Source organism: Beta vulgaris, chromosome 5, assembly GCF_026745355.1.
Source record: "Beta vulgaris subsp. vulgaris cultivar EL10 chromosome 5, EL10.2, whole genome shotgun sequence".
In the NCBI taxonomy this organism is placed as follows: Eukaryota; Viridiplantae; Streptophyta; class Magnoliopsida; order Caryophyllales; family Amaranthaceae; genus Beta; species Beta vulgaris.
The window spans coordinates 21,424,487-21,440,398 of NC_079206.1; the positions used below are offsets into that span (position 1 = coordinate 21,424,487).

The 15,912-nt window shown below is 31.9% G+C and overlaps 1 protein-coding gene across 1 annotated transcript; it reads right to left on the reverse strand.

Annotated features, from left to right (window-relative positions):
- Nucleotides 1–7,286: 7,286 nt before the first annotated feature.
- On the reverse strand, nucleotides 7,287–9,474 carry LOC130591323 (autophagy-related protein 8f-like). Its single transcript, XM_057394596.1, has 4 exons — nucleotides 9,296–9,474; nucleotides 7,880–7,935; nucleotides 7,715–7,767; nucleotides 7,287–7,392 (listed from the first exon to the last, which is right to left on the reverse strand). The coding sequence occupies exons 1-4, from the start codon at nucleotides 9,387–9,389 to the stop codon at nucleotides 7,353–7,355; spliced, it is 243 nt and encodes an 80-aa protein (XP_057250579.1). The 5' UTR covers nucleotides 9,390–9,474; the 3' UTR covers nucleotides 7,287–7,352.
- Nucleotides 9,475–15,912: the final 6,438 nt, after the last annotated feature.

Sequence of the window (15,912 nt, forward strand, 5' to 3'; positions counted from 1 at the left end):
TTCAGTAATTATTTTCCATTCTCTCTCCTAAAATCATCTTTTTTCATACCACATTTATTTAAATAAACAAAAAAATCTTTATTATTCCTATTAAACTTCACTTACATAAATTATCGTCAAAAAAGGAAAATAAAAACTATATTTTGAGACGGAAGAAATACCTTATTTGATATTCATTTGTTTCTAGCTCTTCTTATTATAGAGGTCCTTTTTTTTCATTCTCGATATTTCTCTCCAGTTTAAAAATTCTTGTGCCAAGACTCTAAGTTTCATTTAAAACAGGAGAAAGTATTATTGTTTGGAGGAATGAGGACATATGGGCCAGGCCCAGGTGTATATAGGGAACAAAATGGGCCCAGATCTGTCGTCCTGAGATAGCAGGAGGTCTCTTATTTTTTTTTTTTGACAGGACAGGAGGTCTCTTATTAACTAGCGTGTGGGGTGAGGTTTCCACGCGTCCTTGTCTCATTTGCTGTCATCACCCCCTGATAAAATCATCAAATTACGCCTTTTTTTTTTCTTCTGGATTAGTTATGTAATTTGACAGTTGATGGAATATGAACAATCCCATCATTTTTATTTTGTTTATATTTGTGGATGGAGTTGTGATTAAAATATTGGAGTATAATCATTTGGAAAGAAAGAGATATCATGTGATCATGATAAATCATGGCATTTGCTTGCAAAGGTTTATCATTACATATGTGAGTTGGATGGATTAATAATTTGGTTTATAGGAGCTAATTAATGTATATGGACCACCGATGTTTTACTCTGCTTGAGATGAATGAAAACACTACTAATTTACTAATTCAGAAAAAATATTATTTAGGAATCAGGTGGGAGACATTATAATGATATATAGATATTGTTTTATAAATAAGTGTTAAGTGAAGAGTGATTAAATTTTAATTTGCAAATTGAGGAAGTACTCAATTACATGCAATAAAATAGATTATTTAAACAAAAATAATAAAACAAGATAGAGAAAGAGAAAGAGAAAGAGAGATTTTATATCATTTGACTGAGATAATACAACTAGCTAGTTAGTCATGTTTTGAATGTCAAGGTAATGCTTTAGTTAAGAGTAATTTTTTTGTCATATGGTACAATATGGTAGTACATCAATGAGAAATGATAACCTCTTTTTGTTAGATGTTTGCAAATATCTAATATGGGTAAAATTGTCAATGTACATGAAAAAAGTTGTCAGTCAAACAAAAAAGTGATCTCGAAAATTGGACACTGGCAGTTAAACAAAAAAGTGATCTCGGAAATTTCGATGCTAGTATACAGTGTTCATGCTACTACAACTAGTGTTCGTGTAACTACAACTAGTGTTTATGCAACTAAAAATAGTGTGTGTATAAACAGATAGTGTTCGTATTTTTTTTTTACATATCTAAAAATAAGAGATAGAGAAGCTAAGAGTAAAATAAAAATATGATGAAATTATATGAAAATGGATGTCTATTTTTAGAGAATAAAAATATATGAATATTGGTATATTTTTTATTTTTTAAAAAAATATTTTTTTGAGATATACAAATTTAAAAATTGCAAAAAGTATTTTGTCTTGAAAAAACAATATCGTGACATGTGTGCTACTTATATACTGCTACATAGATTCTAGATGTTTAACAAATATCTAGCAAAATGTCATCCCTCCATCATCAATATGATTAATTTAGAAAACTCTAACTAAAGCATTACCTTGTCATATGACAGTATGACTGGATTTTAGAGCGCTAGCTAGTTGCCTAGTTATGTTTTGAATGAATTTGACCTAACAAAATAAAACTAGCTTCCTAAAAGCACCATTACTCACAATTGAAAAAAAAGATCATCCCACTCTCTTTCTAACTTTCTCTCTCTAAAAAATTACATCCCACAATCTTTTCCCACTCATCTCCTTAACCATGAACCATTTTTCAATCATCCCAACTACTTTTTCCTCTCTCTCTTACTTTTTGACCCCACCCAACTACTTTTCCCTCTCATCACCCAACTACCATCATACAATATTTTTATTATTTACTTTTTAATGATATGAAATATTAATTACTAATTGATATTTTATTATTAATTAATTAAATAAATAAAATTAAAATTAAAATTTTAATTTTAATTATCATTTTAATAATTAAGTTATCTATCTTTTATTAATACATAGCATATGTAATTAGCGTTTTCATTAAGTAATTAAATACGAAAGTAGTTAGCGTTTTTAATGATATGAGACACAATTAGCATTTTTAATATAATTTTAAGAACGAAATACATAAAATGCTACATTGGTGCGACAATTACAAACTTAATTAAGAAAAAAAGTGCATAAAACTTCTTCATATCAAAATTTCAAACTTAATTAGCATTGCCACCAAATTTCTGACATGTATTGGCAAGTCTACTCCAACGACCTTTCAACATAGCAGCATTTCTTGGAGCAATTTTTGTTGGTTGTGCTATTCTTCCTGCCTCGAAAGCTTCCCAAACTTTTCCCCAGAAGACATTTTTCCTTTGGTTCGTCCCACTCACCTTATCAAGAGTCGTGTTCGCAAATGCGAAGATCAGGAGTTCATCTTCATGTTCATTCCAAACCCTCTTACCACAAGAAACATCAGAATCATCATCTTCACGGTATGATAGGTTGACATTTTCATATTGAGGAGAATAATTTTGAGAATTTTTTATATAATTAGGATGATTAGGATCCATAATTATAAGAATTTGAAAATAAAGAGCAATGGAAGAAGAGCTAGAACAAATAGAAGAAATTAGTGAAGAGGGAGAAAATTAAGTGTGTCCAAAATATAGCAAAATGGGTCTCTATTTATAGATCTCGAAAAAATAGAGTCGTTGGTATTTTTTTTTTTTTATCTATATTTTTTAAAATATAACCGTTGTAAAATTTACAACGGTTATATTTTTAAAACCAATAATAAGCTGACAAGTGGCGTGCTGCGTGACAAATGTCACGCTGCAACTGGCGCTGACACGCGTGTCAGCTGCCAGCTGCAGCGTCAGCGAAAGCAAAATTTTTTTGCCTGAACTCAACGCAAAACGCTGCGTTTTGCGTTGAGTTTAGGCAAAAAAAATTTAGGAATTGATTATCTGGCTGTGGGTCCCAACCCCACGGCTGATCATCAATTCAATCGTTCCATCCCTTTTTTTTTTCCCCACTCACCTTCAATCACTCCACAATCTTTATTTCAATTGTGGTTAAGGCCCATTTTTTCTCAATCACCTCCATGATCTAATTTTCCAATCATGAATAATGGTGCTCTAAGGAGTTGGTAGAATATTTCTTGGTAAGATTGGTAACCAATACCATATAACCATTTATTGTAATGATGTCATGGACTACATGATTGTCACATATTTTATAATCTTTTATAATTAAAGATATATTTTCTCTATATTTTTTTTATCTTTCCTACTTTGACTTTGCATGTTTGTTAATGCATTTATTTTATATTAAATATATTTTATTATATATTAATAAAAATTATAATAATTGGATATTAATAAAGTACTCATCGAGACGAATCAAACAAGGCCCCACATGGCTATATATTTTCTTATATATTGAGAAAATTTAAAAGATTCTCTCTAATTGTGAATAGTGTCAAGATTCTAAATGAAAAAGATAAAAAAAAATACAGAGGGAGTATATATGTAACGCATATAATTGTTAATTAAAGGAGACTTTTATAATGGGTGTATTATATGTATAACATATTAAAAAATCAATTATACCCATCATCGATACTAATATATTAAAAGACGTTCCTAAACGAGGAACGGTGAGACGTGACCCTCTTTATTAGGAATTTTTAATCCATGTAATTCGCATATAATAAAAAAAAATAGAAAATGCATTAATGGTATATGATTTAATTTTGTGACCTCAATATCATATATTAAAGTTTTATTAACCACTAAACCAAGTCATATTTAGTGTTATAATTTTAAAATGAAATATTAATAAATAAAAATTTTCATTACTCGAGGAGTAGCATGTGCCTAAAAACTAGTCATTGTATTATGAGCAGTGGCAATATCTTGGATTAAAGTTAGATATGCCATCTAATTGTAATTTCCTTCCTAAAAAAACCTAAATCTCCAAATTCTCTTGCCACCCCGCTTTTATTCCATTCTCTATTTTTTCAACAGTGAGGAGCTGCTATGGATGCTCTCATTCATTATAAACCCCTTTTCCTCTCTTGTTTGCATCTTCTAGTTTGTTCATTTGTTTAATAAATTAACCCCACTTTATGAGATTGTATCATGCCTTATTATGGAAAGGTTAGTCTTCTCTATTGTGGAGGTCTACTTCTCACATGTGGGAGTTGTGAGTCTAATTTGTTTGTTTATAGGTATGGAAAATTATTCTCATTGGTTGAAGTTAAAGACTATTAACATGAATGTATTCGAAGCTTGGATGTGAATATTGTTTGATCAAGAATGTTCTTCTCCAAATTATGTCAAAATGATATGCAATTCCATTAATAGCTGCTTGGATCAGCAAATACAAAGGGACTGCGCTACTTTGGTCAATCAAGTTCATTGTAGACGAAGTTGATATAATCTTGTATGATTTTTTTTTCTTCAATACCTATTGTCTTTTGGCCTCCAATTAATGAGATTTCTCTTTTGAAAAAAAAAAGTTAGCTAGGTGTGCCAATTATTTAAAACCCTAATCTTTTATTTAACACTCAAGTTACGCTTATAAATTTGGATGAGTATGTATATTTTACATATTTTTTTTATCTATTATATGTAATAAGGCAAAAATACTTTTAGGGTTAGTTCTAACTAAGGTTAGGAGTAAGGCTGAAAAATCCGGTGGAAGGGTCTTTCGTAGTTCACAATGTAAATAGCTCAACTCTTTCATGGATGTTGCTTGTCTCGTTGATCTAGGGTTTGATGAGAACCCTTATACCTAGAAAAGCGCAAGAGAAGGTGCGGCTTTGATCAGGGAAAGGCTGGATAGGTCTCTAGTAAATCACACTTGGATCTCGGAATTCCCGGGACTCAGGTAAGTCATTTACCTAGGACTTATTCTGAACATTGTCCTATTAGTATAAATTTAAATCTTTGCACACTTCTCATAAAAATTATCCCTTTAGATGCAAAGAAGCTTGGTTGGCTCATCCTGATTTTAAAGCTTTCTTTGTCAATAATTGGATAAATCTTAAAGTTGATTTCGTTGATGGCAGGGAAAAGTTTTTGCAGAACATTTCTCATTGGGATAGTCATATTTTTGGTTATATTAGTATGCAAAAAAGGCGGTTATATGCTAGGCTAAATGGTATTCAAATTTCCCTTGCTTTTCGTAACTCAAAACTTTTGATTGAGGGTCTGTTCTCCCTAGCTTATTTTTAGTTCAGTTCAGTTCAGCTCCATTCTTTTATAACCATTTTGTTAAATATTATTATTATGTTGGTATAATTTATTTTACTAATTACTCTTATTATTATTATCATTATTATTATTATTATCATTTATTTTTATATCATTACTATTAAGTATTATTATTATTATTATTATTATTATTATTATTATTATTATTATTATTATTATTATTATTGTTTCTATATATTATTTTATTTATTATAGCTTTAATCATTATTATTGCTATTATCATTAGGAGGAACATGGTTTAGTTCCAAGCACAAATAAACTCACGTTTTTTAGCCCATAAACCAATCAAATCGCGTAAGACGGTTTATGATGTAATTTTCGCGGTCCAACCCAATCATTATTTTTATTACTAAATATTATTATATTATTAAATCTAATTATTAAAATAGTAACATTAATTTACTTCTTAGATATTATTGTTATTATATATCATCATCAAGTATTAATATATTAATAAAAATAATATAAAATAATTATTATTAATTATCATTATTATCATTAATTATTATTATTATTAATTTATGATTATTAATATTATTTATTTATAACTATCATAAGTATCCAAAATACTATTATTATTATTCATTATTATTACTTATCATTATAATAATTATTTAATATTCATATTATTATTGTTTAAATATTATTTATATATTTATTACATTCAATTTAATTCAATTTAATTAAATTCAATTAAATTCAATTCAGTTCAATTCAGTTCAGTTCAGCTCCAATCAGTTCAGTTCAGTTCACCCGTTTTATGCCGAAAGAGAACAGGCCCTGATTTAGAAATAACTCTTTTGATGGACCTTAATAATATTCATCAAATTGAAAGGAGAATCTAGGCCCAAAAGGTAGGTTACTATTAGAGAAGATGTGGTGACTATAATACTCGATTTTTCCATGTTCTAGCCAAAATAATAATAAAAAAACTAGGGTAAAATTCATGCTCTTCAAAATTCGAGTGGGGACTGGGTCTATGATGAATTTGTTCTAAAAGAGATGGTTCATAATGCGTTCATTAGTATTTTTACTACCAAGCATTTCACAAGCCCTTATTTCTCTTCCTTTTCTCCACTGCTACTCTTTCAAATGAGGTTGCTTTAAACTTGATTAAAGCCCAAGACCAGATGGCATTCAACCTATCTTTAACCAGTAATTTTGGGGAAGTCCCATGATCCTATTATATCTTTTGTTAACAAATGTCTTGAAGATGGTTTCATTCATTCAGTGATCAACAAATCTTATCTATGTCTGATCCCTAAAATAGAGGCTCACTACTACAAAAAAGGCCTAGGAAACCGGTTGAAAATGGCATAGGAAACCGGACTATAACACATCTCCATCTCACAGGTGTCCTAGGTTAAGAGACCGGTTATAATGCCTGGTTTCTTTGTTTATTTAGGAGACCGGTTGATAGGTAAAATCAGTCTCTTAGGTAAGTGTACATATACTGTGAAAAGAAGGTTAGGAGACCGGTTAATATTTATAACCAATCTCCTTACCTTACCCTTTGAAACCAGTTATTAACCACAACCGGTTTCTTAAGTGTATTACATGTTTTTTTAAATTAAAATGTTACAATATACATACATTATCTGCTCCTGTATTTGCGGCTCCTTGTATATACGCGTTTAAAAAAAACAAATCTATAAATAACCACAATAATAATAATATTATGAAACAAAAATTCCTGCTTGCTTTATTAATAATATAAAAAATATTTGCTACATTTAATTTACATACAAAATCAATTTCACTAGTCTTAAAAATAAAATTTCTATAATCTAATGATATCTACAAAAATTAAAATTCTAACTTGAGCAAATAATATGTACCATTGAAACTTGACCATTGTCTTCAATCTCCATCGTCTCATTTTTGATTGTTTAAATATTTCACCCACATATCTCTTAGCTCGTCAATCATCTCTCGCGAATAAGTGCTAAGAATCCCAAAAAAGTACTGCAAAATAATTACAAAGAATTATAATTAGAACTAGTATCTCTATATTTTATAACTTTCATATATACAAACTCAACAAGAAAAAATCAAAGCAAGAATAATCAAATTTCTAAACCATAATCGGATTTCTAAACGATTCCTAATTTTTAAGTTTTCAGTTTATGTTCTTTCAAAAAACAACAAAGTTTCCAGTTTACGAAATGTACATAGATTTAGTTATTTAAAACAGTTTTATCGAACAGGTTTTGTTTTCACTATTTGAAAAATAAACAACAAAACCACCATAACAAAAAAACCAGATGCAACCAGAAATAAGACTAACTTTTTCTTATCAATGTCCAGAATGTCTCTCTTTTCAGCCTTCTCTACAATCACCTGCATAAATTGGTAAACTAGGTGAGAATTATTGAGTCGATTGGCAATATATAAATTATGAAATACAAATACTGCCAATAACCATAATCAATCAACAAGTAAAGCATCTTACAGGAATTCTATCAGGATATTTCTCCCGAATGCGAGCTGCTTCTGCTCGTCTCTTTTCTTAAAAAGTAAGAAAAACTTCAATTCACCAAACAAGAAAACAAATAGGGCTATAGCTCATACTTTTAACATTGCTTGAAGAAGCAATCATCTTCCATCAACATTAGAAAACTTGCACCACAAAACCAATCATGTACAGCAAGGTTATCGCCTTGATAAAAGTATTATACATAAAGCAAGGTGTCAATGTGTCATACAACCAAAATGAACAAATTCCACATAATATATATAAGAAAAACCTAGTTCATCAAATGAACAAGATGTTTAACTTCGATCGAAAATATCATTCTCTTCCCTCTTCCCAAAGTTGGCTAGACTTGTCAATCTAATCATCAGTACCAAATGACATATACACAGCCTCATTAATTCCCTCTATAGCAAACAAAGGACTTCACTTCAAGAATTGGGCAATTTCAAGCTAATCTTATATAGTAGTTATTTTTTCATCACTTCACCGGAACTAACAAAACCAAATGACCCAAATTTAACCTACATCAAATCTTAGGACTAGCAGCCATACGTCTGATGACTTGATGCTGCACACACACACCCAATCCCCCCCTGCACATATCAACCACTAATACTCTACTCTCCCAATATTGATCAAGACTTGGACTGCGCTCAGGTGTTCATCTACTACGCTACTCGAAAGATAACACATAATGCAAACTAAAAAAACACCAACATTACCCCAATTATTGCAAGGAAACTCAAGGGTAAGAGAGGAGCCAAATCCACACACAACCTTATCCTTCAGATTACAACATACTTTTTTTTTACATTGACTTGTAAATCGATTCACAGCAACCCTAAACAAATGAAATTCAATAAGCTACTTCAACTCAGTCCATCACAATCCAAAATCAAAGATAATTAACAAAAACAAATATTCTCAACAATGATACACAAACGTAGAAAGAGGCTCAACAATCAATGTAAGAAGCAATGATCCTAAAAACAATCCTGGAAGATTTGACAACCCTAACGATATAGCTCCTCCATCTCGCAATGGTAAAACCACAAAGTAAGCACTCAAAATTAGTTTCATCAACAATTATAAATCCAAAATCAAGAACAATCAAATTTCAATCATGAAAAACAATCATAATGAAGAAAACATTAATAAGTATATGAAAAAAATGCGAGAAATTGCATACGAAGAAGAAAGATGTGGCGGAGTGAAGAAGTGACGAGGTTTCATGAGCTTTGACATTGACGATTGTTTGAAAAAAACACCGATCCACCATTTTTGCTCTTTCTCTCTCTCTATATAATCTAGTCTAAGAATCTAACGTATATAAACTTATAAAAGTTGGAAAATATGAAATTAAATCAAAAAAAAAAAAACTTAACAACTTACTAGTTCGAATTAATGGAGGAAAACTCAAAACTGGGTCGGCGAAGTGCCGAAGTCGAACTTCGAACTTCGAATTGAAGGTGTCGACGGTCGGCATCTCTAGTTCGTCGGCGGTTGGCGGCGGTTTGAGACTGCTCGGTGTTCGATTTCGACTCTTCGAGTGACTGGAGATCTGGGAGGAGAGAGAATGAGATGGAGTAGAGAGGAGAGAGAAAAGAGAGAGGAGTGTGAGCGTATGAGAGGAGAGAGAAGAATGAACGTGTGCGGTTCCAACGTTTTTTTTTTCAGCTAATTTTTTTTTTTTTAATTTGGGGATGCAGTTGTGGTAGTTTTTTTTATTATATTTGTTGCATCAAAAAGAAAAAACTATTTTAAAAGTAAATAGGATTATGTATAGAGCTTATATTACACTAGAGTATTAAATTGAAAAGATATTAAATTTTAAAATTAATATTTTTAGGAAACCGGTTCAAGTTAGAAGTAGTCTCCTATATATTTACAAGTAAAATATATGTATAATAGTATATTATGTTGAAAAAAATTGAATTAAAAAAATAAATAATATTTCAAGGAAACCGGTTTTACTTGGAAGCAGTCTCCTATTTCACAACAACTTTTTTTATTAGTCAAATAGTTAAACTTAAGAGACTGGTTTTAGATAATCAATGGTTTGCTACATTTAAGAAATGGGTTAGTAACCTCAACCGGTCTCCTATATATAGTCTCTTTGGTCATTTTTGTAGTAGTGGCTCCTTGCACTATTAATGACTTTAGGTGGCCAATAGGTTTGTGCAATGCAATTCTAAAGGTTCATACTAAAACCATTGCGTCAAGATTAAGACCTCTTATGCCTAATTTGGTTAACCCTCTCTAATCTAGTTTTATCATGGATAGAACCATTGATGAGAATATTATAATTATTAAGGAGGTTGCCCACTTTTTAAACAAAGCTAAATAATAAAAATGTAATGGCTCTATAAATTGATCTAACAAAAGCTTTTGATAGTTTTGAGTGGGACCTTTATAAGAGAAACCTTAATAGGCTATAATTTTCCCACAAAATTGGTTGACACTATTATGAGTGTGGTTACTTCTCCTGCTATCTCAGTTTTATGGAATGGAGAGATAATCACTAAATTTTTACCTTTCAAGGGGAATCCGTCAAGGAGACCCCTTGTCTCCTTATATCTTTGTTTTGTGTACGAAAAGGTTGTCTCTTCTTATTGAACAGAAAGTGGGCCTTAAATTATGGAAACCATTAATGATCGTTAAGGATATTGACTTATCCCACTTATTCTATGTTGATGATGTTCTCTTATTCGGGAAAGCCTCTTGGACTAATCTTGATTTAATTATGGAGGTTTTGAATGATTTTGGAAGACAGTAAGGAATTTTCCTTAATATGCTCAAATCTATTATAATTGATGTGCCTAAGAAGATGGACCTGGATGTTAATCTATTGCTTCTTATTGTGGTCTAAGAGTGTCTATGGATTTTGGTAAATACCTTGGTGTCCATATAAGCCCTAATAAGTTTAGGAAGTTAGACTATTTTGATTTGCTTGACAAAATAAAAGATAGAATAAGGGGTTGGCAAGCCAAAATGTTAAACATGGCTGGCAGATGTACTCTTATTAATTTTGTTCTAAACACCTACCCATTGTATGTGATGCAGACTAACATTATTCGTGTAGGTGTGCTCAATGACCTCCAAAAGGATGTTAAATGTTTCTTGTGGAACAAGGTTGGGCAAAGACATTACATATCTAAGACCTACTGGGATCAGGTTTGCAAACCAATGATGGAGGGGGCTTTGGGATTAGGGACTTACACAAATGTAATCTTTGCTTTATGGCCAAGTTAGGGCAGAAATTCAAGACACAACCTGCTAAACTTTGAGTTCAAATCTTAAGAAAGAGATATTGTAAAGGAACAAACTTTATGAATGCTATACCAAATCAATCTCAGTTTGTCATTTGGAGGGATATGCTTAAGGGGAGGGATATTCATAAACAAGGCATTATTCTAAACATTGGTATTGGGGAGGACATTTCTCTATGGTTCCATCACTGGGTGGGAAAGGAACCTCTTTATAAGCATCAAGACATTGTTACTCCGGATTCAATAGCTCATTGGAGAGTTGCTCAAATCATTCAAAATGGAAAGTGGAATCTTGATCAAATTGCTTCTTTCATTCCTCGTGATATTATTATCATGATCAAAGCTATTCCTGTTTCAAAATTCACTTCTGTTTTTGATGGTGTAAGATGGATATTCTCCAATGATGGTAATTTCAATATTAAATATGCCTACCATAATTATAGTCCATCCTAATCAAAGTTCTCTGCTGCCTCTCTCCAATATGTGGCCTAAACTTTGGAAGATAGATGATCCTTTTAAATAGAAGATGTTGCTTTGGAATATTATACATGAAATTTTACCTACTACCACGGTTTTACAAAGGAAAATTAACCATTTTGACCCACAATGTCAATTTTGTTGTGTTCATCTTGAAACCCACCTTCATTTGTTTTGTAATTGTTTTCATGCAAGCATACTTTGGAAAAGAATCTTTCAAACATGCCAACTTGCTAAATCAGTGAATCTCAGAAGATTTTTTAATTATGATTGGAATGATTGGATCCATTTCAATATGGCCCAACCCAAAAAGTGGCTAGAGATCTTTGTCATTGCCTTATGGCATATTTGGAAAAATAGGAATAAGACGATTTTTGAAGGAGCTATGTGACGCTCCTCATCACAGTTTTATCATTTCTTTATAGATTATGCATAATAATGATGTTTTCCAAAAGCAAAGTAAGATGATCCAGAAGCCTCATCAGAATATTGTCTGGAAGCCTCTAGTTCATGGTTATCTCAAGTTGAACACGGATGGGTCATGGAAAGCCAAGGACAAAGCAAATGGAGGTGGAGTGATTAGGCAAACAGATGGTTCGTGGTTTATGGGTTTTTCTATTAAGTTTGCTGCCATCAACCTAGCTGCAGCCGAGTTGGCTACTATTAGAGAAGGCCTTTCAATGGCAAAGGACCACAAAATCACCAGGTTAGAGGTTGAAACAGATGCACAAGCACTGGACCACAAAGTCACCAAGTTAGAGGTTGAAACAGAGGCACAAGCACTGAAGATTATGATGGACAGGGCGGATCAATTTTCACATCACCAACCGAGTGCAATAATCTGTGATATTGTGAAACTCCTGAAAACAAACTGGATGGTAATTTTTCTCCACACAAAATGTGATGTCAATATTGTTGCCCATAAATTGGCAAGATTGGGAATGGACATGGAGGAAGAAAAAATTACTCACACTACTCCCCCTCAATGTTTCGTGCAGGATTACATGCAAGAGTTGGTGAATCCTATGGCTTAGGGTTAGAGCCGTTTAGTTTCTTAACAAGTTTGGTGAAGATGTATTTTGAGTTTATATATTTGGGCTTATGTATTTTGGATATGTACCTTATGGATATAACAGGGATCGATCCCCTCTTAACGTATTTGTTGTAATTAATTAATTTGGTAATATAATGCCCTTATTTTGTGTTAAAAAAAAGTTCTAACTAAGGTTCTCCCCTATCTAAATAAAAAAGGTGACAAAGTTCGAATGACGAACAAGATATAATATTTGGCTATTAATTTGAAATAGAAAAAGTTCAAGCTACCAACGAATTTTTTGAATTGAATTAGAGCTTGCTTAATTTGACTAGTTAATAGTTTCAAGTATAGTTTTGTTTCAGTCAAATAAAAGATGCTAGCGTATAGATAATAACCGATGAGAAAGATTATAAGTCTAATGGAGGTTATATACTAAAATCAATTGTTAATAATACGAGAAACTCTCTCTAACTTATAGATAGTATTTTCTCTTCTCGATCTTTAATGTGGGACAACTCACATATGGATAGTAATTGAGTTTCAACAAGATGTAACAACATGCATCCACTTTGCCATATACTACCTCCGGTCTTTATTAGTTTACATGTATTTCTTTTTGGGATGACCCTTATTAGTTTGAAAAATGCCATTTTTTTTGTTTCTATTTTTGGAATAACACCACTAATTTTCCATCACACATACATTCAACTTTAAATAAAATAATAGTTTATCTTTCTTTCTATGTCCCACAACATTGTTTCTCCTAAAACTTTGTGCAAAAGAAACGAGTAAATTAATAAAGATCGGAGGCAGTATATTGAAAGACCCATGGGAATAAGAACACATAGTTTAATTTGTATTTTCACATTAAACGAACTAGTATAAATCTGATCCGCTTTTCAATAATTTTTTGCATGGGGGCATTTTTATGATTGTAATATGCCTTGTTGCTTTGGATTTATATTCAATTCAGTTTAGTTTAGCTCGGTTCGGTTTAGTACACTTCAGACACTATCTCATGTTTAGCTTTCTCGAAGTGCGATTCAGTTTAGTTCAGTTGGTACTACCTCAAAAAACGGAAGCATAATAAATAAATCATAAAAGTCTAATGATTTTTAACCAACATTTAAAAATATAAAATCACTCTAAACCACTAGTACATTTTTAATTAACTAACATAGATCTAAATTTGGGTCAAATATTTGTGTCAAGGCACCATATCCTGCAGTCCTGCAATCAGCATTAAGCAGCAACATCAAATCATAGTTTTGACAATGCAACAAAGTGTCCAGATATCCTATTTGGAAGCTAGAAGATCTTCAAAATTACTCATGTAGATAAAAGATTCTCTTTAACTTACCAGTTACCACTAAATCAGCTGGCAAAAGAACCTCGGTTGTTACGTGATCTTGTCCTTTATAGTAAGCCTTAATGCATGCATGTATGATGCTCATACTCAATATAGTACTACCATTATTGTAAGATCGGCATACGTATATGATAATACTCCAGGGTAAATAGTTGTAACACATTACACATCACTAGTATACTTTCATATAAGAAGCTCAATCTCAATTTTATTTTACTGACGGCTGTGAAGAGTGACTTAACATTGCAAACTGTAGACACGATTGTCTACATATATGCAGCAGTCATTCAGGAAGATGTAATGTGTAACTGTATATGGTCGGTAACTCCGAAAATTTTCATCCTTCTTTCCCATTTTCAATCTTTAAAAATGCTCTTTTTCTTCTTACAAAGAAGCTGTACCTGTATAGTTATTGGGAGGCAATGGCACATCATATTTTATAAGTGTAGTTCATTGATAAATCTTAGCTTATGTTCTTTTGGGCACATTTAATTTTTTTTTTGGGGCACATTTAACTTCAGCTCATTTCACTTGGTTTAACTAATTTCTTCTCACAATTTCAATTCGATTAAGCTAAAAGAATAAAATCTGATGGCCTTTTTTTTTTGTCAAAAAAGCCCTTCATTCCTTAAATTTTAAAGTTAAAAATATTACAATCTGAGATTAGTTGTTCATTACAATAACTAAGGGGGTTGGAGAAAATCCTAATTACAATACAATCATCCTCCATGACTCTACATGCCTTAGTCATGCTATCCGCCACTTGGTTATATTCCCGACTGCAATGCCTAATCAGAGTCTTCGGACCCCTCTTGAGCCACACCTGCACCTACTTACCACATCTACCACGCCTCTTAAACCTATTATCAAGGAGCCAAATTGGCTCAAACTTGAATGACTCTTCACCTTGCATAAAGGGGGGGATTATCAAACTTTAGAAGGATAGAACAATGGTCAAACGTGACTCTCGAAAGATGTATTAGCATTAGGATACAACTGAATCCATTCAGGGCTTTCCCATCTTCTATCAAGTCTTTCAAATATCGATTTGGGCTTTCTTTTGATAGTCCAAGTGTATTTCGTCCCATTGAACCCTTAATCTATTAAATTGCAACTACCCATCGTGTTAGCAAACAGATCGACTATACACCTAGATATGGGTCTTCCCCCCAACTTCTCACTCTGATTCATAACCTCATTAAAGTCTCCTACTACTAACCATGGTTTATTCAAGTTCTGAGCAAAAATTTTCAGATCATTCCAGAAGTTCTGACGGATATTAAATTTAGGGCTAGCATATATTGAAGTAAGCACAAAAGAGGTGTTAGAAGATAATACCTCAACCAGACCATAGACTCCCTGAGCGCCTTCCCCTATAACATGAGAATCCATAATGTGTGATTTTCATAACAGGAGAATGCCACCCACAAACCCATCCGGTTCAAGGAAATGTCAAGAGTCGAAGCCCAAATTACCAGCAATCTCATCAGTCTTTTCACGACCAACCCAAGTTTAGATATGAATACGACTGAAAAGATTATTCTAGATCTGATTTTTTAGTTTCCGTTTAACCACTTCCATAACCATTATTATAATGTGGTGAGATTGGCACTGAAAATAGTACTCTTTTTTTCCATAATGTTTTTTCCTATTTTATTTTTCACGTTTGTCAATACATGTTCTACATCACCAATATCTTTGATTACATATTATTATAAATTATAAAAGCTAAATACTATATCAGCTTCACAATACATGCACTATTTTCCTCTATTGGATGTTTCACAATATATTCATCATTTTCTCTTTTGGATGTTTCACAATACATCCTCTCCTTTAAACATATCGTATGGGTTTG